The 27156-nt window shown below is 42.7% G+C and overlaps 1 protein-coding gene across 4 annotated transcripts in view; it reads right to left on the bottom strand.

The window, feature by feature from the left end:
- Gigyf2 (GRB10 interacting GYF protein 2) overlaps window positions 1-27156 on the bottom strand; it is a 187674-nt gene that overhangs the window by 141045 nt on the left and 19473 nt on the right. For all 4 annotated transcript variants that reach the window (XM_045147291.1, XM_045147288.1, XM_045147289.1 and 1 more), the window contains exons 2-3: window positions 26713-26781; window positions 1772-1852 (exon numbers count right to left, since the gene is read on the bottom strand). In XM_045147291.1, the coding sequence (XP_045003226.1) occupies window positions 1772-1812 (41 nt within the window). In that variant the 5' untranslated portion in view covers window positions 1813-1852; window positions 26713-26781. The remainder of the gene's footprint in view (window positions 1-1771; window positions 1853-26712; window positions 26782-27156) is intronic.

The raw sequence follows: 27156 nt of genomic DNA, 5'->3' as shown, positions 1-27156 counted from the left end.
CGGCTTACCTGGATCTCGCTCTATAGCCCAGATTGGCCTCAAACTCATGGTGAGCAGTTAAAAATTATGGCAGAACAGCTGCACACAAAATGGTTTACAAACCAGGCATGATGCCCTTAACCCAAGCACCTGTAAGGTTGATGTAGAAGGAAAACTGTGAGTTCAAGGCCATCTTGAGACTACACAGTGAATTCCAGTCAAGCATGGACTACAATGAGAACTGACCTCAAATACAACCCCCACCCCACAAGCACCCCCTCCAATGGCTTATAATGTGAACTATATGAATTTAAATCCACTTAGCTGGAGCTAAAGAGATGGCTCAGTGGTTAAGGCACTTGCCTGCCTAAATTCACCTAGCCAAACAAATTAATAAGGTGTGAATAAAGATTTAGCTCTAAGAATGTTACTTTTATAAGAATGTTATTTTATAATATTTTATAGTAACAAAAAGCTGAGAGTAGCATTTATATGCTACATCTGGAAAACTACTTAAATAAATGATGGTACATCCATACATTGCAACCATTTAATAGAATAGAAATTTATTGAAAGATGTCTTGATTTAGTTATTTTTTTAAAAGGTTACAAAACTGAATGTACAGTATGATCTCATTTTGTGAAAACAAATGTACATATACACAATACGATACATAAAACCACCTGGAAAAATACACCACAATATTTACAGTGATTTCCAAGGATGGTGTAATAATGAAGATATCTTTCTCTTCTATCAATCAATCATTTCTGATTTGCTATAAACAGACTGATTGGTAATAAGAAAATTCTTCTTTAAATATAGAATAATAACTAAAACAGGTGCAGCTTTATATAGGTCAACATTGCCTAATAAACTCAAAGTACACTTGTAGTTATTCTCAGAACTTCAGAGTGGTTTCTCCTCAGTCTCCAAATACTAACTATAAAGAAAATCTAGGTATTACATATACAAATAAATGTTTATGATAAGGTAATAAGCTCTTAAATATGAAGATACTACAGAAGTCATATCAACCGACCACTACTTGTACAATCAAAAATGTTTAAGATACTAGTCCAATTGTTCTAGTTTAGACACTGCCTCAGACATTACCAACAGGGTTGTTCCAAGTATGAATTGAAAAAGGGACTATCTTTATTCACGCCACAGAAGAGAGGATCTTCAATCACCAACTTTTGGGGAAAAAGAAGAAGAGGGGGAAAAAGTCACACTACAATGTGATGGATCTCAAAATCCCATGAGAATTCCATATTCGGGGTCCAAACACATCTGTAAGAGACTCAAAGGCCAATTAATTGTTATTATGGCAGATGTCCACTCAACCCTAGATGGGCTACTGCTAATAGCCAGTATAATTCTGGACCAACTGTCTAGCCCATCAATAAAAAAATAATACTACATATTTCCATTAAAACTACTTTTCAAATGAGTACATCAATAGCACCTACAAAACAACAATTTAGCGAAAACATAGATATTAAAACGTTATAAAATTATAATGCACTTATACAAAGGCCTAAGCAAAAGCAATTGTCTAGGGTGATGGGACTAGAGAGTTTTAATTGCATTATAGACACATAACCAATTCAAGAAAAAAATTAAGTAAGATAGAGAATACAGTCCTTTACCAAATACAGTTCATTACTGAGAGAGAGACAGTTTCCAGTTATGCACATGAAGCAAAGTCTCAAAACCATGCAAGTACTGGTACACACTTTCTACTCTATTAGTCATCCAATATCAAATAGGATGAAATGGAAAACTCACCATTCAGGCCCGAAGTTCAGAGTCTGAGTTTCCGCTGCCATCCTTATTTTTAAAATGATTTTTTTTTTAATGTGGAGAAACCTGTTAAAGAGAAAAATATCTTGTCAAGCAATTAAGTGCAGAATTTCGGGTCAGAAAGCACAGCTACATAGTATGCTCTGCTCAGGCTCCTCTGACAAGGGTGAGGATTTTTTTTTTTTTTTTAGTTAGGGTCTCATTCTAGCCATAGGCTGACCTGGAACTCACTCTGTAGTCCCAAGCTGGCCTCCAACTCACAGCAATCTTCCTACCTTTGCCTCCTGAGTGCTGGGACTAAAGGGGTGTGCCACCATGCCTGGCTTAAGGATGAATTTTTTTAAATATTGTTTTTCCATTTTTATTTATTTTCACATGGGCGGGTGAGGTTATTATACACCATTATCTCTTGCTGCCACAAACAAATACCCACAGAACTTTACATTAGTCACTAGGGAATTGAACCAGGGCTAATAAGCTATATAAGCAAGCACCTTTAATTCCTGAGCCATCTACCCAACCAAAGTAAGCTTTTTCAATTTCTGTTTATAACAATACAGTAGGCAAAACAGAAATGACTAAATTCACCTTTCCTTTCCAACTTATCTTTTTCTACCTACCTGAGAAAGAGGCATGGCGTAAGATGAAGCCAGTCAGAAAGAAAGAAGCAGACTATACAGGGCACTAGGGACCAAATTAAGGATGGTTCTTTAGTCTTAGAGCAGTGGGGAATGAGTAACTAGTAAATAACATAATAACAAAATACATTTCATTTTCTACTATTCCCTTATAAATAGCTCCCCTATCACCTTATGGTGCTGGGGCTTGAACCCAGAACCTTAAGCATCCTACATGGAACTATATTCCTAACTCCTTTTAGTTTTGTTTTTTTTGTTTGTTTGTTCATTTTTATTTATTTGAGAGTGACAGAGAGAGAGAGAGAGAGAATGGGCATGCCTGGCTTCCAGCCACTGCGAACGAACTCCAGACGCAAGCGCCCCCTTGTGCATCTGGCTAACGTGGGTCCTGGGGAATCGAGCCTCGAACCAGGGTCCTTAGGCTTCACAAGCAAGCGCTTAACTGCTAAGCCATCTCTCCAGCCCCCTTTTTTTTTTTAATTTTTTTTATGTTTTTGTTTTATTCAAAGTAGAATCTCACTCTAACCCAGGTTGACCTGGAATTCACTATGTAGTCTCAGAGTGACCTCGAACTCACAGTGATCCTCCTAGCTCTACTTCCTGAGTGCTGGGACTAAAGAAGTGTGCCAGTATGCCTGGCAGAACATTTCTAATTTCTCTGAAATTAAAATACAGCTTAGGGCTGGGAAGATGGCTCAGCAGTTAAAGACACTTGCTTACAAAGCCTGCCAACCAGAGTTCAACCCTCCCCAGCACCCACATAAAGCCAGACACAAAAGTGGTAAATGCACCTAGTGGAACCAGGAGAATCCAAAGTTTGCAGATAAATTGGGGGTCACTTCCAGTAGTAAGAGACTCTATCTCTTAAGAAAGTACTTCTACTTCTAAAGCAAGTAGAAGTAGAAGTAAAGCAAAGATACCTTGAGGTTGTACTCTGATCACCACACGTGCCATTACATGCATACACACACACACACACACACACACACACACACACACACACACACACATAGGAATAAATAAAAATTTAAAAATAAGATACATCTTAAATAGAAGTCATGTTGCAACTGCCACTGATTGGGACACAACTGTATCTTCTGTCTGGGCAAGCACCAATTTTCATTCTAACTTGCTAATTAAAGTGTCTTCGAAACTATTACAATATAACTTGACACTGGAAATAAGATTTATTACATAACACAGAGGAAGGAAAAGACCAAAGGATATTAGTAAAGGAACTATTTGTCACTAGAATTTCAAAGGCTTTATAGGAAATGGAGAGGAAAGAAGATACCAGAGAAGGAAGAGGGAGACAGGAAGGGAAACACTAGCTGAAAAACACTAATACTCATACATGACACACTAACAATCCAAACTGTCATATACAGCACAACTGAATGTGTTTACAGGGTTAAGAAAGTGATCAGAGGGCTGGAGAGATGGATTAGCAGTTAAGGCACATGCTTGTGAAGCCTAAGGACTCAAGTTTTATTCCCCAGGACTCACATAAGCCAGATGCACAAGGTGGTGCATGTGGCTAGAGTTCGTTTGCAGTGGCTGGAGACCTGGTATGCCCATTCTCTGTCTGTGTGTGTGTCTCTCTCACACACATAAATAAATAAACAAATAAATAAATAAAATTTTAGAGGCTGAAAAGAGAGCTTAACAGTTAAGGTACTTGCCTGCAAAGCCTAAAGACCCATGTTCAACTCTCCATGTCCCATGTAGGCCAGACACACAGGTGACACACAAATGCAAGTTCACACATGTGCACAAGGTGGCACACAACTCTGGAGTTCGACTATAATGGCTAGAGGCCCTGGCATGCCAATTCTCTTTCTCTCTGGCATTAAAAAAAAGGCCAGTCTGGCAGGCGTGGTGGCACACACCTTTAGTCCCAGCACTTGGGAGGCAGAGGTAGGAGGATCACCATGGGTTTGAGATCACCCTGAGACTACATAGTGAATTCCAGGTCAGCTTGAGATAAAGTAAAACCCTACCTCGAAAAACCAAAAAAAAAAAAAAAAAAAAAAAAAAAAGGGGGAACAGACTGTTGGACTAAAGAGAGAGAGAGAGCTAGAAAGACTACAAAGTCGTTTTCCCCCTCCCCCAGATAGGGTCTCACTTTTAGTTAAGGATAAACTAGAATTCACTCTGTACTCTCAGCATGGCCTTGAACTCATGGCAATCTTCCTACCTTGGCCTCCTAAGTGCTGAGATTAAAGGCGTGCGCCACCACACCCAGAGACTGCAAAGTCTTCTTTAGCTACAACAATGGAGTCCTGGTGCCTTTCAAGAAGGCGATCACTGTGTGGTGGGGACAAAACCAGACTGCAGTTGTGTGAATGAATGGGTAGGAAAGGAAGACCCATAAATATTACTAACTCAAAAATCATAGATGGGGGGCTGGAGAGATGGCTTAGCGGTTAAGCGCTTGCCTGTGAAGCCTAAGGACCCCGGTTCAAGGCTCGGTTCCCCAGGTCCCACGTTAGCCAGATGCACAAGGGGGCGCACGCATCTGGAGTTCGTTTGCAGAGGCTGGAAGCCCTGGCACGCCCATTCTCTCTCTCTCTCTCCCTCTATCTGTCTTTCTCTCTGTGTCTGTCACTCTCAAATAAATAAATAAATAATTAAAAAAATATATTTAAAAAAAAAATCATAGATGGGGGCCAGAGAGATGATTTAATGGTTAAGATTTACTGCAAAGCCTAACAACTTGTTTCAATTGCCAAGTACCCACATGGAGCCAGATGCACAAAGTGATAAGTGCACCTGGAGTTCATTTTCATTGGCTACATGGCCTGATGTGCCCATATTCATTCATTTATTCATGCATTCTCTCTCCATGTGTGACTCTCGCCTTGCAAATGAATAAACAAAACATTTTTTAGAAAAAATCATAGATTGGGCTGGAGAGATGGCGTAGCACTTAAGATATTTGCCCGTGAAGCTGAAGAACCCAGGTTCGATTCCCCAGGACCCACGTAAGTCAGCTGCACAAGGTGGTACGCACATCTGGAACTCATTTGCAGTGGCTGAAGGCACTGGAGCGTCCATTCTTTCTATCTATCTATACCATTCTCTTTCCCTTTCTCAAATAAAAATAAATTTAAGAATGGAATTTCAAAGGAGAAAGTGGGAGAGGGAGGGAATTAACATGGGATTTTTTTTATAATCATGGAAAATGCTAATAAAAATTTTTTTAAAAATTTAAACAAATCATAGATAGCTATGGCAGTGCACACCTTTAATCCCAGCACTCAGGAGTCAGAGGTAGGAGGATCACTGTGAGTTCAAGGACACCCTGTGAATAGAGTTAATTCCAGGTTAGCCTGGGCTAGAGTGAGACCCTAACTCGAAAAGGAGGAAAAAAAAAAAAAAAAAAAAACATAGATGAGGATTGAGACATGGCTCAGCAAAGAAAGCACTAACTGCTCAAACTGATTATCCAATTTCAATCCCCAAACCTTACATAAAGAGCTAGGAACCATGCTGACGGTGACAGCAATACAGTGCGAATCCAGACTGAGATTAAACATATGAGGGCCAACCAAGGTGTTGTCCACTGACCTCCACATGCAAACCATGCCACACACACAAACACACCTACCCAACACCACCAACGCCACACACAGACACATACACACATTCTCATTCTCTTTCTGTCTGTATGTCTGTCTCTCTCTCTCTCTGTGTGTGTGTGTACGTACGCGCATGTATCTAATTTAAAAAAAAAAAAAGAATCTGGGGTTGGAGAGGTGGCTGTGATTAAGATGCTTGCCTGCAAAGCCTACCTAAAGACAAGGGTCTGATTCCCCAATAACCCAGGTAAAGGTAGATGCAAAAAGTGGTGCATGTATCTGGAATGTACTCGCAGCAGCAGGAGGCCCTAGCGCTCTTCTTGTCTCCCTCTCCCCACCTCTCTCTCGGCCCCCTTGCAAATAAATAAGTAAATAATTTTTTTTAAAAAAGGGGGCTGGAGAGATGGCCTAGCAGTTAAGGCATTTGCCTGTAAAGCCAAAAGAAGTAGGTTCAATTCCCCAGTACCCACATAAGCCAGATGCACAAGGTGGCATATGAGTTTGGCGTTCACTTGCAATGGCTAGAGACCCCAGCACACCCATTTTGTTTCTCTCTCAAATAAATAAATTAAATATAAAAAGATTAACTTTTAATTTAAAAAATCTTAGAGCTGGTTATATGGCTCAGTCGCTCAAGGTGCTGGATTATAAATCCTACCTGTCTGGAGTTTGATTCCCCAGTACCCACGTAAAGCCAGATGCAGTAAGTGGCACATGCATCTAGAGTTCATTTGGAGAGGTTAGAGGCCCTGGTGCATCATTCTCATTCTCTCTGTTTGCAAGTTAAGTCAGTATTTCTTTCTAAAATAATTTAAAATAATTAAGGGGCTGGAAAAATGGCTAAGTGGCCAGGGCATTTGCTGGCAAAGCTGAAGGAGCCTAGGGACCCAGGTTTGAAACCCCAGTACCCACGCAAAGCCAGATGCACAGGTGGTACATACAGCTGGAATTCGTTTGCAGTGGTTAGAGGCCCTGGTACACCAATGCTCTCTAACTTCCTCTCCCTCTCCCCCTCTCTCTCACATAGATAAATAAATAATAAATAATTTTTCTTTTGTTTTAGTTTTCCGAGGTAGGGTCTCACTCCAGCTCAGGCTGACCTGAAATTCACTACGTACTGTCAGGGTGGCCTCCAACTCACGATCCTACCTCTGCCTCCCCAATGCTGTAATTAAAGGCATGCGCCACCACACCCAGTTTAATGAATAGAATATTTTAAAAAATATTTTTAAAATTCTAAGGGGCTACAGAGATGGCTCAGCAGTTAAGTCGCTTGCTTGAAAAGCCTGATGGGAAGCCGAGCACGGTGGCGCATGCCTTTAATTCTAACACTCGGGAGGCAAAGATAGGAGGATCGCTGTGAGTTCGAGGCCACCCTGAGAATACATAGTGAATTCCAGGTCCGCCTGGGCTAGAGTGAGACCCTATCTTGGGGAAAAAAGAAAAAGAAAAAAGAAAAGCCTGATGGCACAAGTTTAATTCCCCAGTGCCCACACTGGAGCCAGAAACACAAGGTGGTACATGCATATGGAGTTCGTCTGAAGCAGCTGGAGGCCTTGGTATACCCATTCTCTGTCTTTTCTTTTGTTCTCTTCTCTCTGTCTTGTCTTCTCTGTCTCTCCTCTCTCTCTCTCTGTATCTCACTCTGTGTCTCTGTCTCTGCTTGCAAATAAATAATTTTTTTTAATCTGCCGCGCATGAGGATGCACTCTTTTAATCGCAGCACTTGGGAGGCAGAGGTAGGAGGATCACTTGTGAGTATGTGGCCACCTTGAGATGACAAAGTGAATTACAGGTCAGTTGAGACGACATAATAAATTCCAGGTCAGCCTAGGCTTGAATGAGACCCTATCTCAAAAACTTTTTAAAATCTTGGACAGTGACAAAGCAAGTTTATACTTTAGGACATTTATTTTGTGTAAGTACCAGTAGACTAAAAGGTAAAGAGACAAAGCGATGCAGTGACAGAAGACTGATAAGGCAGGATGGGTGGGAGATTCAGAGAACAAATGGAGGAGGGAGCTAAACTCCCATCTATCGACTTGTAACAGGAGTATACCCAAAGTATCCAAATGACAGGATACGTCCAAGGTTATTTTTGTGGGTGGTGATGTCTGTCTTCTGTGCTCTTATTTCTTTTATAAGGGGGATTGAAAGCAAACTGAAGAAATATAATGATGACCTTAATTTTCTCTAAGAAGTAGGCCAATGTAGATTAACGTTTGAAGAAAATGAAGAAATAAGATAGCTACTGTGGTCTACAATCACATGTCTGGGGCTTTATTTCATTTTTTCCTTAATTTGCTTTAAAAACATATTTTACTTACTTATTGGGGGGTGCAGATAGAGGGAATGAGAACACCAGAGCCTCTAGCCAGTGCAAACAAAATCCAGGTATATGCTCCACCATGTTTATATGGCTTACGTGGGTTCTAAGAAAATCGAACCTGGATCCTTAGGCTTTCCAGGCAAGCACCTTAACCTCTTTCCAGCCCTCTCCAGTACATTTTAAAATTTTTTATTGATGACCACTGTACATACAGAGTATACCATGATCATAATCCTCTCCTACTACCCTCACTTCCCCCCCCCTCAAATCCCCCCTCCATTGAATCTTTTTTTTGGGGGGGTTGTTTGTTTTTCCAGGTAGGTCCTCACTCTAGCCCAGGCTCACTCTCAGGCTATGTGTGTGGGGGGGGGGGGGGATGGAGAGAAAGTATTTATACTAGTAATCAGTATGCTATAAATTTAGCCCAGAATCCTTTGGAAGTTGACAAAAAGCAGATTATGGGCTGGAGAGATAGCTAAACAGTTAAGGCACTTGCCTACAAAGCCAAAAGACCAAGGTTCAATCTCCCAGAATGCACATAAGCCAGATGCACAAGGTGCCGCATGCATCTGGAGTTCCTTTGCAGTGGCTAGAGGCCCTGGCACATGCATGCATGCTAGCTCTCTCCCCCTTTCTCTCTCTCAAATAATTTTTTAAGTTAAAAAAAAAAAAGCCAGGGCTGGAGAGATGGCTTAGCAATTAAGCACTTGCCTATGAAGCCTGAGGACCCTGGTTCAAGGCACGATTCCCCAGGACCCACGTTAGCCACATGCACAAGGGGGTGCAGGCGTCTGGAGTTTGTTTGCAGTGGCTGGAAGCCCTGGGGCGCCCATTCTCTCTCTCCCTCTGCCTCTTTCTCTGTCACTCTCAAATAAAATAAAGAAAAAATTTTTTTTGATTTTTTTTAAAAAGGCAGGTGGGACGGCGCACACATTTAATCTCAGCAATAGGCAGAGGTAGGAGGATCACCTCGAAACTCCCCCCCAAAAAAGTTAAAAAAAAAAAAAATATATATATATATATATATATGTATCATTTATACTGAGGTGACTTCAGAGTCCATGTGTATCCTCCCAGGCTCCTGCTTCCTTGACTTTTTTTTTCCTCGAGGTAGGGTTTCACTCTAGCCCAGGTTGACCTAGAATTCAATATGTAGTCTCAGAGTGGCTCAAACTCATGGCACTCTTCCTACCTCTGCCTCCCAAATGCTGGGATTAAAAGCGTGTATCACCATGCCCAGCTCATTTTATTTATTCTTGCTATATCTGCTTTTTCAATTTTCTTATTTTTTAGGTAAGGTCTCTTTCTACACATGCTGCTGACCTGGAATTTACTATGTTGTCTCAGGCTGATCTCGAATTCAGAGTGACCCTCCTTATATCTACTCTTGGAACTTTTTTTTTTTTTTTTTTCATTTATTTGACAGAGGAGGAGGGAGGGAAAAGGACAGAGAATGAATGAGAGCATCAGGGCCTCTAGCCACTGCAAATGAACTCCAGACACATGCATCCCCTTGTGCATCTGTGGCTCCTGGGGAAATCAAACCTGAGTCTTGGTTTTGCAGGCAAATGCCTTAACTGGTAAGCCATCCCTCCAGCCCATCTTAGAACATTTTTTTTTCAAATTTTATTTGAGAGAGAGGCAGAAAGAAGGACAATGAATGGGCATACTAGGGCTTCCAGCCACTGCAAAGAACTCCAGATGAAAGTGCCACATTATACATCTGGCTTATGTGGGTACTGGGGAATCAAACCTGGGCTCTTAGGTTTCACAAGTAAGCACCTTAACCACTGTGGTGGTTTGAATAGAATAGACGGCCCCCAATATATTCAGTAGTTTGTTTGTAGTTTGCATCTCCTGGCTACCTGGCTGGAGGCAAAGTCACTGGGTGGATCTTAAGGTGTGGTGATGGGTTTCCAATTTCAATCTAAAGATATGCAATGTGTGCCTAGCTGGAGTTCCTGAAGTGTGCTCAGGCTTTTGACCTTTAGGCTTATACTTCTCTCTCTGTCTGCTTGGGCCTGTGAAGGCAGGCCAGCTTCTTTTGCCATTATGGAACTTCCCCTGGATCTGTAAGCTTCAATAAATCCCTTCTTCCATAACTGTGCCTGGTTTGAAAGTTCATCTCAGTGAACCTGAAGCTGTCTGCGACAACCACTGAGCCATTTCTCCAGTCCTATATATATATTTTTTAATTTATTTTTTTGGTTTTTCGAGGTAAGGCCTCACTCTCGTACAGGTTAACCTAGAATTCACTTTTGTAGCCTCAGGCTGGCCCTGAACTCACAGTGATCCTTGTACCACTGCCTACCAAGTACTGGAATTAAAGGTGTGCACATCCACAACCAGCTCTGTATCTACTTCCTTTTTTTCATTTTTAATGTATTTTGTTTATTTGAAAGAGAAAGAGAAAAAAAAAAACTGGCATACCAGGGCCTCCAGCCACTGCAAACAAACTCCAGATGCATGTGCCACCTTGTGCATCTGGCTTCATGTTGAGTACTGGGGAACTGAACCTGGATCCTTAGGTTTCAGAGGCAAGCACCTTACCCTCTAAGCCATCTCTCCAGCCCCTGTATCTACTCTTTTTTTCTTTTTTTGGTTTTTCAATGTATGGTCTCACTCTGGCCCAGGCTGACATGGGATTCACTATGTAGTCTCAGGGTGACATCAAACTCACAGCAATCCCCCTACCTCTGCCTCCCAAGTGCTGGGATTCTATATCTGCTCTTTAATTAACAAGAACAAAATCTCAGATTTAATAACTTTCTGATTTTACTTCCCCACAGTGTCACATTTTGCCTGTACCCTCCACCTTGCCTTTGTATTTTTCTATTTTCTGTGTTGACAAATATCCCACACTGGATTCGTCCTTTTGTTCATTCTGTCAACCTGTGATTAGGTCACTAAGTTGGAGTAAGAAACCCTATAACCATAGGTTCCAGGTCTGTCTTGGTTGGTACTGCAGAACTATACAGAGTTGAGTTCTGCATGGGATCCTGGAACAAAACAAGTACATGTTGGGAAAACAGTGAAATTCGAAGTAACTCCCAAGTTTAGTTAATAGTGATAGAGGAATGGTGGTCTTTCAGTTTTGTTTTGTTTGGTCTGTAAGGTTGTGTTTCACTCTAGCCCAGGCTGACCTGGAATTCACTATGTAGTCTCAGGGTGGCTTTTAACTCACAGTGGTCCTCCTACCTCTGCCTCCTGAGGGCTAGAATTAAAGGCATGTGCCACCATGCTAGGCTTCTTAGTTTTGATTAATGAACTGTACCAATGTAAACTGTTAACAAGTGGGAAAACAGAGAGAGCTTCCTGCATTACCTTAGTTACTTTCATGTAGATTTTCATTATTCCTAATCATGACTTATTTGCTAAATATTTTTATGTATTTCTGTGAGTGTATAAGAGAGAAAGAGAAAGAATGGGCACCCTAGTGCCTCCAGCTACTGCAAACGAATTCCAGACTCATGGACCACCTTGTGCATCTGGATTACATTGGTCCTGGGGAACTGAACATGAGTCCTTTAGCTTTGCAGGCAAGTGTCTTAAGTACTAAGCTATCATTCCAGCCCAAGATTTTTTTATGTTTTATTATTTTAAATATTTCTTTGAGAGAGGCAGAGAGAGAGAGAGACAAACTGACTCAAAGACAGAGACAGAGAGAATAGGCATGCAGGGCTTCCAGCTACTGCAAACACCAGATGCATATACCCCCTTGGGCATCTGGCTTACATGGGCACTAGGGAACTGAACCTGGGTCCTTAGGATTCACTGGCATATGCCTTAAGTACTAAGCCATCTCCCCAGAACCCCAAGATTTTATATATATATATTATTTTTTTTCCCCCTTTGAGGTAGGGTTTCACTCTAGTTCAGGCTGACCTGGAATTCACTATGTAGTCTCAGGGTGGCCTCAAACTCACAGTAGTCTTCCTACCTTTGCTTCCATCCGGAGTACTGGGATTAAAGGCAAGCACCACTGTGCCTGGATATAAGACTTATTTTTTAAAAGCATATGACTAGAGGCCCTGGTTAACCGATATGCGTTCATTAATTCATTCCCCCCCTCCAAATAAATAAATGAAAAAAATATTTTTTTTTAAAAAAAAGGAAGCAGGTATGATAGCACAGCTTTAATCCCAGCAATAGGCAGAGGTAGGAGGATCACCATGAGTCTGAGACCACCCTGAGACTACATAGTGAATTCCAAGGTCAGCCTGAGCTAGAGTGAAACCCTACCTCAAAAAAAAAAAAAAAAAAAAAAAGCTGGAGGGCTACAGAGATGGCTTAGCAGTTAAGGCTTTTGTCTGCAAAGCCTAAGAACTCCTGTTTGAATCTCCAGGTCCCACATAACCAGAAGCACAGTGACGCAAGCATACAATGTTGCACATGCACACACAAGGGGTACATGTATTTGAAATTCATTCACAGTGGCTGAAAGGCCCTGGTCTTTCTCTCTCTTTCTCTCTCTCTGCGTCGTCCTGTCTCTCTCTCTAAAATAAAAAAATAAAAAGAGACCAGAGAAAAGCTCATAAGTTAAAGGCCACTTGCTTCCAAAGCCTCATGGCTTGACTCCCCAGTACCCGCATACAGACAGATGCACAGAGTGGTACGTGCATCTGGAGTTCATTTCCACTGCCAATACTCTTTCTTCTCCCTCACTTTTACATAAATAAATAACCTGTTTTAAAGATTGAAAAACCCAGGCATGGTGGCACACGCCTTTCATTCCAGCACTCAGGAGGCAGATGTAAGAGGATTGCTATGAGTTAGTGACTAGCCTGAGACTACACAGTGAGTTTCAGGTCAGGCTAGGCTAGAAAAGACCCTACCATACAAAACCAAATCAATAAAAAATGTTTTTAAAGCATGTATGAAAATGCTAATAAAGGAATATTTATCAAAAAAAATCTGGCCAGGCATGGTGGCGCATGCCTTTAAATCCCGGCTCTCAGGAGGATCACTGTGAGTTCAAGGCCACCCTGAGACTACATAGTGAACTCCAGGTCAGCCTGGGATAGAGTGAGACCCTACCTCGAAAAAAACAAAACCAAAGGGGGGGGTGGGAGGGAGAGGGAGAGAGAGATGGCTCTGTCAGTGGATGAGGTGTTTGCTTGCAAAAACTGTGTGGGTTCAATCCCTCAGTATCCATGTAAACCCAGTATGCATATATCTGGAGTTTGTTTGCAGTGGCAGGAAGCCCTGGAACACCCATATTCTCTCTCTCTCTCTCTCTCTCTCTCTCTCTCTCTCTCTCTCTCTATTTCTATCTATCTGTACTACCTCCTTCCCCCTCCCTTGCAAAAAAAAATAATAATAATTTAAAAAAAAAATCTGTGGGCTGGCCGGGCGTGGTGAAACATGCCTTTAATCCCAGCACTCGGGAGACGGATTACTGTGAGTTAGAGGCCACCCTTTGACTCCCTAGTGAATTCCAGGTCAGCCTGGGCTAGAGTGAGACCCTACCTCGAAAAAAAAAAAAAGAAAAAGAAAAAAAATCTGTGGGCTGGAGGGATGGCTTGGCAGTTAAAGCAGTTGCTTGCAAGACCAAAGGACCCAGGTTCGATTCTCCAGGACCCATATAAATCAGATGCACAAGGTGGCATATGGATCTGGGATTTGTTTGCAGTGTGGCTAGAGGTCCTGGTGTGCCCTTCTCCTCTTTCTGTCTCTCTCTCTCAAATAAATTAATTAAATTCAAATTTAAGAAAAATAATTTTTTTTTAAGACACACATTTGAACTGGGCATGGTGGTGCACACCTTTAATCCCAACACTCATGAGGCAGAGGTAGGAGGATGCCAGTGATTTTGAGGCCACCCTGAAACTATACAGTGAATTCCAGGTCAGCCTGGGCTAGACAGCAAGATGTTACCTCGAAAAACCAAAAACAAAAATAAAGAAATTCCTGGGTTGAGGTCCCTGATGCCCCCAAAACATTATAGGCCATTGCTGAGACCCTTGGTTTCCCACCAAAATTAGATGGTAAGACCCTATTGTTGAAGATTCCACATACTTGGGCTGCAAGGCCACTGAGAAATCCTGCTGGAACTGAGCTGATAACCTCCTCCATGTAGACCAGCTGACAGAAAGCTGGAAGAAGCCATTCTGCATGCAGTTCAATGGAAGCAAGAGAAAACACCAGTGAAAATACTCATCAGTGGACACTGCAAGCCTTGTAATTGGCCAGCCAACGGGTACAATAGTGGCACATCTGCCATGGTGGAAAGCAACTGCCCTCTAATTGGACTGGAGGCCCACTCCATGGGAGAGAATACATTCCTGATACTGAACACTTAAAACAGGAGTAGTCATGAGCCCTAGGGGTGTAACATCTGCTGGTGTCTGGCTAAATGTATATACTATGCTTATCAAACTGCCCAGTAAGCACTTCTCTTAATGTTCATACACTTATATTGATGCTACTCTCAGTTTTGGCAGAGAATCTTCTCTTTTCAGATGGCAGTGACCTTGGGGTGACTCAGAAGACATCACGGTGCTAGAAAGAAGTGACAGGAGTGCTCAGTACTGCAATATCTCTATCACACCTTCCAAGACTCAGAGTCTATTGCAGAAGAGGTGGTGGAAAGAATATAAGTGGCTGGAGGCCCTGGGTCGCCTATTCTCTCTCTCTCTCTCTCTCTAATAAATAAATAATATATTTAAAAAAATAGAAGTGAGGCTAAATGTATATACTATGCTCATCAAATACACCTTGATACTGAAAACCTACAACAAGGAAGGGGTAGTCATGAGCCCTAGGGGTGTGACGTCCACTGGTGTCTGGCTAAATGTATACACTATGCTCACCAAACTGCCCAGTAAGCATTTCTCTTAATGTTCATACCCATGTTAATGCTACTCTCACTTTTGGTTGAGAACCTTCTCTTTTCAGATGACAGTGACCTTGGGATGATTCAGAAGGCATCATGGTGCTGGTAAGAAGTGACAAGAGTGCCCAGCACTGCAATATCTCTATCACACCTTCCAAGAATCAGGGTCCATTGCAGAAGAGGTGGCAGAAAGAATATAAGAGCCAAAGGAAGGGTAGGATTCCTTACAATGTGCTCCTCCAGACACAAAATGGCCTGGATATTCATGACCTCACAGTGCCTGACGCTACCTATACAAGACCATCAAAACTGGAAGAAAAGATCATGACATCAAAATAAAAGACAGACTGGTTGAGATGGGGAGAATGGAGTTTCAAAGGGGAAAGTGGGGGGAGGGAGGGTATTACCATGGGATTTTTTTTTTATAATCATGGAAGTTGTTAATAATAAAAAATTTTTGAAAAACAATTTTATAATCATGGAAAATGTTAATAAAAATTAAATTAAAAAAATTTTAAAAGATAGGTTAAAAAAAAAAGAAAAGAAATTCCTGGCCTTGGAGAGATGACTTAGCAGTTAAAGCACTCGCCTACACAGCCAAAGGACCCAGGTTCGATTTCCTCGGTACTCACGTAAAGCCATGTGCACTAGGTGACAAATGCATCTGGAGTTTGTTTGCCGTGGCTAGAGGCCCTGGAGCACCTTTTCTCTTTATTTATCTATCTGACCTCCACCCCGCAATAAGTAAATTAAAAAAAGATTTTAGGGCTAGAGATGGCTTAGCCATTAAGGTGCTTGCCTGCAAAGCCAAAGGACCAAGGTTCAATTCCCCAAGACCCACATATGCCAGATGTACAAGATAACCCATGCATCTGGAGTTGATCTGTAGTGGCGAGACCCTGGCACATTCTCTCCCTCCCCCTCCCTCTCCCTCCCTCTCCCTCTCTCTCCCTCTCTCTCTCCCTCCCTCTCTCTCTCTCTCTCTCTCTCTCTCAAATAATTTTTTTTCTTTTTTATTTTTATGTATTTATTTGAAAGAGACAGGCAGAGAGAGAGAAAGAGGCACAGAGTGAGAGAGAGAATAGGTACACCATGCCTCCAGCCACTGCAAATGAACTCCAGATGCATGCACCAACTTGTGCATCTGGCTTACGTAGGTCCTGGGGAATCGAGCCTCAAACAGAGGCCCTTAGATTTCACAAGCAAGTGCTTAACCGCTAAGCCATTTCTCTAGGCCATAAAATATTTTTTTAAAAAATTGAAGTTTCTACTCAGTATAGTGAATATGCATAGCTAAAACCATGAACTTCTAAGGCTTCCTTTAAAAGTATTTTTTTAATGTATTTATTCAGAGAGAGATAAGAGGCAGAGAGAAAGGGGCAGACAGAATATAGGCATTCCAGGGACCATCCTGTCCCTGCAGACAATCTCCAAATTCCATGTGCTACTTTGTACATCTTGCTTGGTAATGGGGAATAAAACCAGGGCCATTCAGGTTTACAAGCAAACAGCTTTAATTGCTGAACCCTCTCTCCAGCCCCAATAGCAAATTGCTTTGTTGTTGCTGCTGCTGTTGTTTGTTTGTTTTTCCTGAAGTATGGTCTCACTCTAGCCCAGGCTGACCTGAATTCACTACGTAGTCTCAGGCTGACCTCAAATTCATAGTGATCCTCCTACCTCTGCCTCCCAAGTCTGTGGGCAACTTTTCATAATGAAGCATTTTGAAGTATGCATTAGACAAGTTTCAGTCCCCACTTATCTGTGCTTGTATCTTATATCCTAGGTAACTTTGTGGGGGGGGGGAGTACAAGGTAGAGTCCCACTCTACCCAGACTAACATGGCACTCACTCTGCAGCCCCAGGCTGGCCTCTAACTCACAGTGAACCTCCTATCTCTTCCTCCTCCAGGGTGCAGAGATTAAAAGAGCATGCCTCGCCGGATATGGTGGCAACTGCCTTTAATTCCAGGACTTGAGAGGCAGAGGTAGGTGGATCGCCATGAATTTGAGGCCACCCTGAGACTACCTACCTATTGAGTTCCAGGTCAGTCTAGACTAGAGTGAGACCCTACCTCGAAAAACAACAACAAAAAAAATACATATATATATATGCCTCCACGCCACCCCCTTTCCCATTCTAATACTTTCTATTGGTACATTGTTCAGATGTGAAGATAGTCATATACAGTCTAATTTTCAAATAAGACTGGGATTGGGAACTGATATATGATATGATATAGTTCAAATCATAGACCATACCACTGTGTAACTAGATGCAGCTCTGTCATATCAAACCAGCCTGACAGAACCGTAATTTGTGTTTGAAAACTGACACCCTGCTATAGTCATCTTATTTATTTATTTAACAACATATGAATGAGAATGAGGATTAATGAGAATGGGCATATCAGGGCCTCTTGCCATTGCAAACAAACTCCAAGTGTATATGCCACTTTGTGCATCTGGTTTTACATTAGTACTGGGGAACTGAGCCCAGGCCACTAGACTATGCAAGCAAGCACCTTTAACTTCTAAGCCATCTCTCTGAAGCCCACCTTCTATAGACCTTTAAGCTACTTATAGCACTGCCAGTAACATTTCTGATAGTAACCCACATCCTTTGGCTTTGCCAACAAGCGCCTTAACCAAACTCCAGACACACGTTCCACCTTCTGGTTTATATGCAGGTCTTGGGGAATCGAACCTAGGTCCTTTGACTTCTGCAAGCAAGCACCTTAACTGCTACGCCATCTCTCCAGCCCTTTAAATTTCCTTTTAATGTAACATATATTTGCTTATTGTGCTGGCTTCTAGGCTACCTCCAGTAGTAATGGATACTTCCACTGCTCTATCTTTATGAGGCTTATAGCTCAGGGAGAGACATTCAGACAATGAGTAATTCTGAAATGGGAAGTCTTCTGTTCTTGGAAAAGATGCTTGCCCACCAATAAAAACATTTTAAGAAGCTGGAGAGATGGCTCAACATTTAAAGGTACTTACCTGCAAAGCCTGATGGTCCAGGATCCTGTACCCACATAAGACTAGATGCAAAAGTGGAGCATGCTTCTGTAGCTTGCAGTAGCAGGAGACTCTGGCACCCATATTCATCTTCTCTGTGGCTGCTTCTTTTCATCCCTCTCTCTCAAACAAATAATTTTTTTTCTTGTTTTTACGAGGTATGTTCTCACTCTAGTCCCAGCTGACCTGGAATTCGCTATGTAGTCTCAGGTTAGCCTTGAACTAACAGCAAACCTCCTATCACTGTCTCCCAAGTGCTGGGATTAAAGGTATGCACCACCATGTCTGACTAATAAAGTATATTTTTACAAAATATTTTAAGGGCTAGACAGATGGCTTAACAGTTAATGCACTTGCCTGCAAAGCCTAAGGACCCAGGTTCAATTCCCCAGTACCCATGTAAGAAAGATGCACATGGTGGCACATATGTCTGGAGTACATTTACAGTGGCTTGAAGCCCTAACTTTTTCTCTCTCACACGTAAATAGAAAGGACTGGAGAGATGGCTTAGTGGTTGCAGTGTTTATCTGCAAAGGCTAACAACCCACCCAAGTTTGATTCCCCAGTGCCAACATAAAGCCAGATGCACAAAATGGCACATACATCTGGAGTTCATCTGCAACGACCGGAGGCCCTGATATGTCCATTCTCTCCATCTCTTCTCTCTCTCTGCTTGCAAATAGATAAATTATTTTTTAAATTTAATAAAACTTTTAAGCCTTTTAAATATTTATGGTTACACTTATAGATTAGTGCTGCTCTCAGCCTCAATCAAAAAAAGTACCTTATGGAGATGAAGAGATGGTTTAGCAGTTAAGCGCTAACCCTAGCTACAGATGATTGGGCTTACGGGTGAGAAGGAAAAAACTCAGTAGCAGAGGCCAATAAGTTAAAAAGGAGATATAAAGGGAAGAGAAAGGAAGGGAGGAGGGTACTTAATAAGTTGGTATTGTATAAATATAAATAGAAGAATAGATTAATGGGGGTGAAAAGGCCCAAAGTGAGGTCAGGGGAAGAGACTGGGTAAAGGAAAGGTGGAGGGAGGGCTAATCAAAATCTAAGAGGATGCAAATAAATCATATGGAATCCTCCAGTTTCAGACAATGGAACACTTAGGAGCCATAGAGTGTTGTTAGAAAATTTTCAGTGCCAGGGATGGGATACCTCCAGTGAGTTGTTGGCCAGGGATGTCCCTGATGCCCCCAAAACATTATAGGCCATTACCGAGGCCCTTGATTTCTTCTCTTTTCAGATGGCAGTGACCTTGGGACAACTCAAAAGGTATCACAGTGCTGGAAAGAAGTGATTGGAGTACTGAGTAACATCTCGATCACACCTTCCAAGGCTCAGGGTCTAATGCGGAAGAGGTGGCGGAAATAATGTAAGAGCCAAAGGAAGGGTAGGACTCCTTACAACGTGCTCCCTCCAGACATAAAATGGCCTGGATATCCATGACCTCATAGTGCCTGACACTACCTACACAAGACCATCATAAGAGGAGGAAAAGATCATGACATCAAAATAGAGAGACTGATTGAGATGGGGAGGGGATATGATGGAGAATGGAATTTGAAAGGGGAAAGTGGGGGAGGATATTACTATGGGTTATTTTTTATAATCATGGAAAATGTTAATTAAAAATTGAGAAAAAAATTGTTGGGCTTTAAAAAAAGTACCTTATGGAGCTGAAGAGATGGTTTAGCAGTTAAATGCTTGCCTGTGATGCCTAAGGACCCCAGTTCAAGGAATGATTCCCCAGAACCCACGTAAGCCAGATGCACAAGGGGGCACATGCAACTGGAGTTTATCTACAGTGGCTGAAGGCCCTGGCATGCCCATTCTCTTTCTCTCTCTCCCTCCCTCTTTCTCTGTATCAAATAAATAAAATATATTTTTTTTAAAGTTCCTAGATAGGCATGGTAGCATGCGCCTTTAATGCCAGTGCTTGGAAGGCAGAGGGAGTAGGATCACTGTGAGTACAAGGCCACCCTGAGACTACATAGTGAATTCCAGGACAGCCTGGACTAGGGTGAGACCCTACCTCAAAAAGCCAAAAAAAAAGTTCCTTCTGAGCCAGGCGTGGTCATACACTCCTTTAATCCCAGCACTTGAGAGGCAGAGGTAGGAGGAATGCCTTGAGTTCAAGGCCATCCTGAAACTACAATTCCAGGTCAGCTTGGGCTAAAGTGAGATCCAACTTCAAAAACCAAAAACAAAAAGAAAAAAGTTCTTTTTATCAGTGGAACGAGGACAATGCAGAGACATAAAGGAAGTAAAGTACTGAGGGTAAGTAAATGGCTAGTGCATGCTCAGCCCTAAATAGGACCATCCACAGTATCCTCTCCAAAGTTTAGGGAACATCACAGACCAGAAAGCAAAAGAATGCACAAGCCAAAAGATGGGTAGGATTGATGTGTCTTCTGGATACACATAATATGGTGGTTACACTCATGAATTCATAAAAACTGCGGTTGGTCTGCACAAAACTGAACCAACATTCTATTGTGAATGGGGGAGGGGCTTATGAGACTCCACCTGGGGAGTTACAGGCAGTTAATGGTTGATGGGGGAAAAGGGAGTGAGGTTCTTCAGTGGTATAACCACCATTGACAAGTTGCTCATACTTCAATAATCCCCACCCATGCTAGCAAGCCTAATTCAACTCATTAGGTCACCAAAACAAAACAGAAAAGAAACAGGTTTGGTGGTTCATCCCAGCACTTAGGATGCAGAAGTAGGGGGATCGCCATGATTTCAAGGCCAGCCTGAGACTACATAGGGAACTCCAGAACAGCCTGGGCTAGTGAGACCCTACCTAAAAAAGAAAGAAAGAAAGAAGGGAGGCAGGGAGGAAGAGAGGGAGGGAGGGAGGGAAGAAAGAAAAGGGCTGGAGTGATGGCATAGAAGACATTTGCCTGCAAAGGCAAAGGACCCCGGTTCGATTCCCCAGGACTCACATTAGCCAGATGCACTAGGTGGTGCATGTGTCTGGAATTCGTTTGCAGTGGCCGGAGGCCCTGGTGCACCCATTCTCTCTCTTTCTTTGTTAAATAAATAAAAACAATAATAAAAAAGAAAACAGAAAAAATGGGGGAGGAATGAAGTAGGAAGGGGATTAGTTGGAAAAAGGGGGTTTAAACAGTGCGAATAGGAAGGGGAGAAAAAAGGATAATAGGTGAATATGATCGAAATACATGAATGAAATTGTGAAAAATAAAAACAAAAGAACAAATAAATGAAAAGTGGCCATTAGCCAGGTGTGGTGGTAGAAATGTGTTATTTCCAGCACTCAGGAGGAAGAGGCAAGAGAATGGCCCATGAGTTTAAGGACAGCCTGGTATACATGGTGAATTCTAGACCAACAGGGATATAGAGAAACTTGTCTTCAAAAAAAAAACAACGGGGGTTTAGAGGTTAAGGCACATGCCTGCAAAGCCTAAGGACCCACATTCAAGTCTCAATATTCCATACAAGCCAGACACACACAGGTGACGCACGCACAAGGTTGCACATGCACACTAGGTGGCACAAGCATCTAGAGATTGATTTCAGTGACTGAGGCCCTAGCATGCCAATTCTCTCTTCTCATCCTCCTCCTCAAATAATTTTTTTTTCTTGGGCCATGCATGGTGGCACACGCCTTTAATCCCAGCACTCAGGAGGCAGAGGTAGGAGGATTGCTGTGAGTTCGAGGCCACCCTGAGACTCCATAGTGAATTCCAGGTCACAAATTTTTTTTTTTCAAATTAAAAGAAAGAAAAAAAAACAAGCTGGGAACTGAAGTGATGGCTTAGCAGATAAGGCACTTTTGCCTGCAAAGCCTAAGGATGTATGTCCTACTCCCCAGATTCCATGTATGCCAGACACACAGGTTCAACTCCTCAGATCCCACATAAGCAACCTCGCACATGCACACAGGGTGGCGCACATGTCTGGAGTTTGATTACAATGTCTGAAGACACTGATGTGCCAATTCTCTCACGCTCTCTGACTGGGTGTGGTGGTGCACACCTTTAATCCCAGCACTCAGGAGTCAGAGGTAGGAGAATTGCTGTGAGTTTGAGGCCACCCTGAGACTACATAGTGAATTCCAAGTCAGCCTGGGCTAGAGTGAGACCCTGCCCCAAAAAACAAAACAAAACAAAAAAAGTGAAAAGAAAAACAAAAAGGCCAGTCTGTTGAGCTTGCCTCAAAAAAAAAAAATAATAATAATAATAAAATACAAGCCAGGTGTAGTGGCACACTCCTTTAATCTCAGCACTCAGGAGGCAGAGGTAGGAGTATCACTATGCAGTCAAGGCCACCCTGAACTATATAATGAATTCCAGGTCAGCCTAGGCTGAAGCAAGACCTCACCTCAAAAAAAATCAAAAATTCCTAATGATACCTATCTGCAATCCTAGCACACAAGAGGGGAAGATAAGAAAAATGAGTAGTTCAAAACCAGCCTCAGCTACATAGAAACTCTGAGGTCAGACTACGCTATGAGATGGTCTTAAAAAGGGGGGCGGGGCTGGAGAGATGGTTTAGCGGTTAAGCGCTTGCCTGTGAAGCCTAAGGACCCCAGTTCGAGGCTCAGTTCCCCAGGTCCCACGTTAGCCAGATGCACAAGGGGGCGCACGTGTCTGGAGCTCGTTTGCAGTGGCTGGAAGCCCTGGCGCGCCCATTCTCTCTCTCCCTCTGTCTTTCTCTCTGTGTCGCTCTCAAATAAATAAATAAATAATTTTTTAAAAAAATTGAAAAAAAAGGGGGGGCAGCTGGAGATGGTTTAGTGGTTAAGCACTTGCCTGAGAAGCCTAAGGACCCTGGTTTGAGGCTCAATTCCCCAGGACCCACGTTAGCCAGATGTACAAGGGGCACACACATCTGGAGTTCGTTTGCAGTGGCTGGAGGCCCTGGCGCGCCCATTCTCTCTCTCTCTCTCTCTCTCTCTGCCTCTTTCTCTCTCTGTCTGTCACAAATAAATAAATAAAAATATATATTTAAAAAAAAAGGGGGGGAGGGCTGGAGAGATGGCTTAGCGGTTAAGCGCTTGCCTGTGAAGCCTAAGGACCCATGTTAGCCAGATGCACAAGGGGGTGCATATGTCTGGAGTTCGTTTGCAGTGGCTGGAGGCCCTGGTGTGCCCATTCTCTCTATCTGCCTCTTCCTGTCTGTCACTCTCAAATAAATAAGTAATAAACAACAACAAAAAAAAAAAATTTTAAAGGGGGGGACTGCTGGAGAGATGGCTTAGCAGTTAAGGTGCTCATCTACAAAGCTAAAGGACCTCGGTTCAATTCACCAGGACCCACATAAACCAGATGCACAAGGTCAAACTGTGAAGTCAGTCTATGCTAAGAAATGGTCTTAAAAAGGGGGAAGGGGCCTGGAGAGATGACTTAGGAGTTAAGGTGCTTACCTGCAAAGCAAAGGAAATTGTTTTGATTCCCCCGGACCCACATAAGCCAGATGCACAAGGTGGCACCTGAGTATGGAGTTCACTTGGAGTAGCTGGAAACCCTAACATGCCCATTCTCTCCTCTCCCTCCCTCCCTTCCTCCCCCCCATGCCTCCTTCCCTCTCTCACATAAATAAAATGTTTTGAAAAATCCAGGCATGGTGGCACACGCCTTTAATCTCAGCACTTGGGAGGCAGAGGTAGGAGGATCACTGTGAATTCAAGGACACCCTGAGATTATATAGTGAATTCCAGGTCAGTCTGGGCTAGAGTGAAACTCTACCTGGGTGGGGGGGGGGTGGGGGTGTTGGGCTGGGGAGATGTCTCAGTGGGCAAAGCCTGTGGCCTGGGCTCGATTTCCCATTACCCACATAAAGCCAGTTGCACAAAGTGGTACATGCATCTGGAGTACACTTACAAGAGGCCCTGGTGTGCCCATACTCAAACTCACTCTCTCTTTCTCTCTCCCCTCTAAAATCTTTTTTTTTTTAAGTTGGTACCCAAAGTATATTTGGTCATGCCCACAATTCCATCATTCAGGAAGCAAAAGCAGCAGAATTCAAGCTTTAGTCCAGCCTAGGCTACACAGTAGACCTCCTCTTTCCCCACTCCCTCTCCTACTTTCATACAGTTTATTTCAGGTATTGGAGATGTATTTCAGTGATAAAACATGTGTTTAAAAGCACATACAGAAGCCAGACATGGTGGCACATGACTTTAATCCCAGCACTCGGGAAGCAGAGGTAGGAGGATTGCCGTGAGTTCGAGGCTACCCTGAGACTACATAGTGAATTCCAGGTCAGCCTGGGCTAGAGTGAAACCCTACCTTTCAAAACAAAATAAATAAAAATAAAAGCATATACAGGGTGGAAAGATGGCTTAGTTAAGGCGCTTGCCTGTGAAGCCTAAAGACTCAGGTTTGATTCACCAGGTCCCACGCAAGCCAGATGCAGCAGTTCATTTGCAGTGGCTAGAGGCCCTGGTGCAACCATTCTCACACAAACTCCACCCCACCCCATCTCAAATAAATAAAAATAAATCAGAAAAAAAGATTTAAAAAAAAGAAAGAAAGCACATACAATGCCCTGAACTGGATCAATCCCCAGAGTCACATTTTTTTCAAAAGTTTACTTTCTAAACTACCAGAACATATAATGCCAAAAGTTGACACTATGAAGCTGATTCTTTCCCAATAGCAAAGTCCAGGCGACTACCCTCTCTAATGATGTTGCTACAGTCTATGCAGTCCCACCCTTCATATTCTATACAACTTACTAACACTCATGAGTTGTTTAATGCTATAAAAAGTGCCATGGTCCAGGCAAGATGGAAGGGGACAGAGGAGAATATTCCAGAAACTCATAGTAAACACAAAAAGAAGAGCAAGAGTCCAAAGTGAGAATATAGAATCCCTGCCTCCAGAGAGGTGAACAGGTGAGACCAACCCCAAAGTTGTTCTTTGATCTTGACATACAAACCATGGCACACACACACACATGCGCTCACTCTCGCACTCATGCGTGCGCACGCTCACGCTCTCTCTCTCTCTCTCTCTCTCTCTCACACACACACACACACACACATACAAATATACCTATACACAACTTTTTAAAAATATGCATGTAGCACTAAAGAGCTATACATTATCAAATTTTTTCCAGATTGCTAGAAAATAAAAAAAGTTGAGTTTGGTGGTGCACGCCTCTAATCACAGCACTAGGAGGCAGAGGTACGAGGATCACCATGAGTTCAAGGCCACCCTGAAACTACATAGCGAAATCCAGGTGAGCCTGAGCTAGAATGAGACTTTACCTTGAAAAAACAAAAAGAGTGCTGGAGAAATGGCTTAGCAGTTAAACACTTGCCGGTGAAGCCTAAGAACCCAGGTTCGAGACTCAATTCCCCAGGACTCATGTAAACCAGATGCACAAGGTGACATACATATCTGTAGTTCATTTGCAGTGGCTGGAGGCCCTGGCCTGCCCATTCTCTCTCTTTCTCTCTATCTGCCTCTTTCTCAATTGCTCTCAAATAAATAAGTAAAAATATATAATAAAAGAAACAAGCGGAAAAAAAGCAATGGGATTAAAGACCGTATAAACACACACACACACACACACACACACACATACACACACACACACGAGAAAGAGAGAGAGAGAGAGAGAGAGCGCGAGAGAGAGAAAGAAAAGAAAGAAGATAAAAGAAATCTAGAAGCTCAGGACATAGCTCAGTTGGTAAGGAGCTTGCCTAGTAAGCACAAGGATAGGAGTTTGACTCCCAGAACCCACATAAAAATGTCAGGCATGGTGGCACATGCTTGTAATCCTGGGACTAGAAAGGTAGAGACAGAATGATCCCAGGGCTCAATGGCCAGACAGTTTAGCCTACTTGGTGAGTGCCAGGCCAAACAGAGACCCTTATCTCAAAAGAAGGTGGGCAGGCTGGGTGTGGTGGATCACGCCTTTAATCTCAGTACTCTGGAGGCACAGGTATGAGGACCCCTTGAGACTACACAGAGAATTCCAGGTCCTCCTGGGCTACAGAGACGGCTTAGTGGGTAAAGGCACTTGCCGGCAAAGCCAAGAACCCAGGTTCAAGTCCCCAGTATACTCATTAAAGCCAGATGCATAAAGGACACATATGTCTAGAGTTCATTTGCAGTGGCTAGAGGCCCTGGTGAATCTATCTGCCTCTTTCTCTCAAATAAATAATATTATAAAATTTTTTTTAAGGTGGGCAGCCAAGTGTGGTGGCACACACCTTTAATCCCATCATTTGGGAGGCAGATGTACAAGGATCACTGTGTGCTCAAAGCCACCCTAAGACTACATAGTGAATTCCAGGTCAGCCCGAGCCAAAGTGAGACTCTACCTCGAAAAACCCAAAAAAAGGCGGGCAATGCCTAACCTAACAATATCCAAGTTGTCCTAAGGTGTACACACACAACAAAAAGCAAAAATCAACTCCTGGGATCTAGAGATGAAGATAACGGTAGAACACTAATTATGTATAAAAGGCTCTGGAAAGAATGGGGGGGGACTATTTGCATAAACTCTCAATTTTGTGCTTCTCTTCCAACTTACCTGCTATTCAAAAGTTCTGCTAGTTCACAGCAGGAGGTTTGAGCAGAGGCTGTTCAGGTCCTTTTAACACTGTAAATAACAAAAATACTAATGTAAATAACATAGCAATCCCTGGAAAATCTTTAAAAGCATAAATTTTTGCCAGGCATGGTGGTGTACGCCATTAATCCCAGAACACCAGAGGCTGAGACAGGAGGATCATCATGAGTTCAAGGCCACCCTGAGACTACATAGTGAATTCCAGATCAACCTGGGCTACCGCGAGACACTACCTTGGGGGAAAAATAAAAATTTTAAAAAAAGCCTAAATTTTTTTTGGAGGGAGCACAAAACACTTTGAAGAGAGAGCCCCGCCCCAATTATGTTTCAGATCCTTTTGTCTGGTGCAGAACCTTTTGTCAAAGATACTCTGGCTATTTTTCTCAATACAAAAAGTTTTGTAAA

Source organism: Jaculus jaculus, chromosome 4, assembly GCF_020740685.1.
Source record: "Jaculus jaculus isolate mJacJac1 chromosome 4, mJacJac1.mat.Y.cur, whole genome shotgun sequence".
Classification (NCBI taxonomy): Eukaryota; Metazoa; Chordata; class Mammalia; order Rodentia; family Dipodidae; genus Jaculus; species Jaculus jaculus.
Note: the sequence above shows the minus strand (reverse complement) of the source record. Positions and strands in the feature narration are given on the sequence as shown.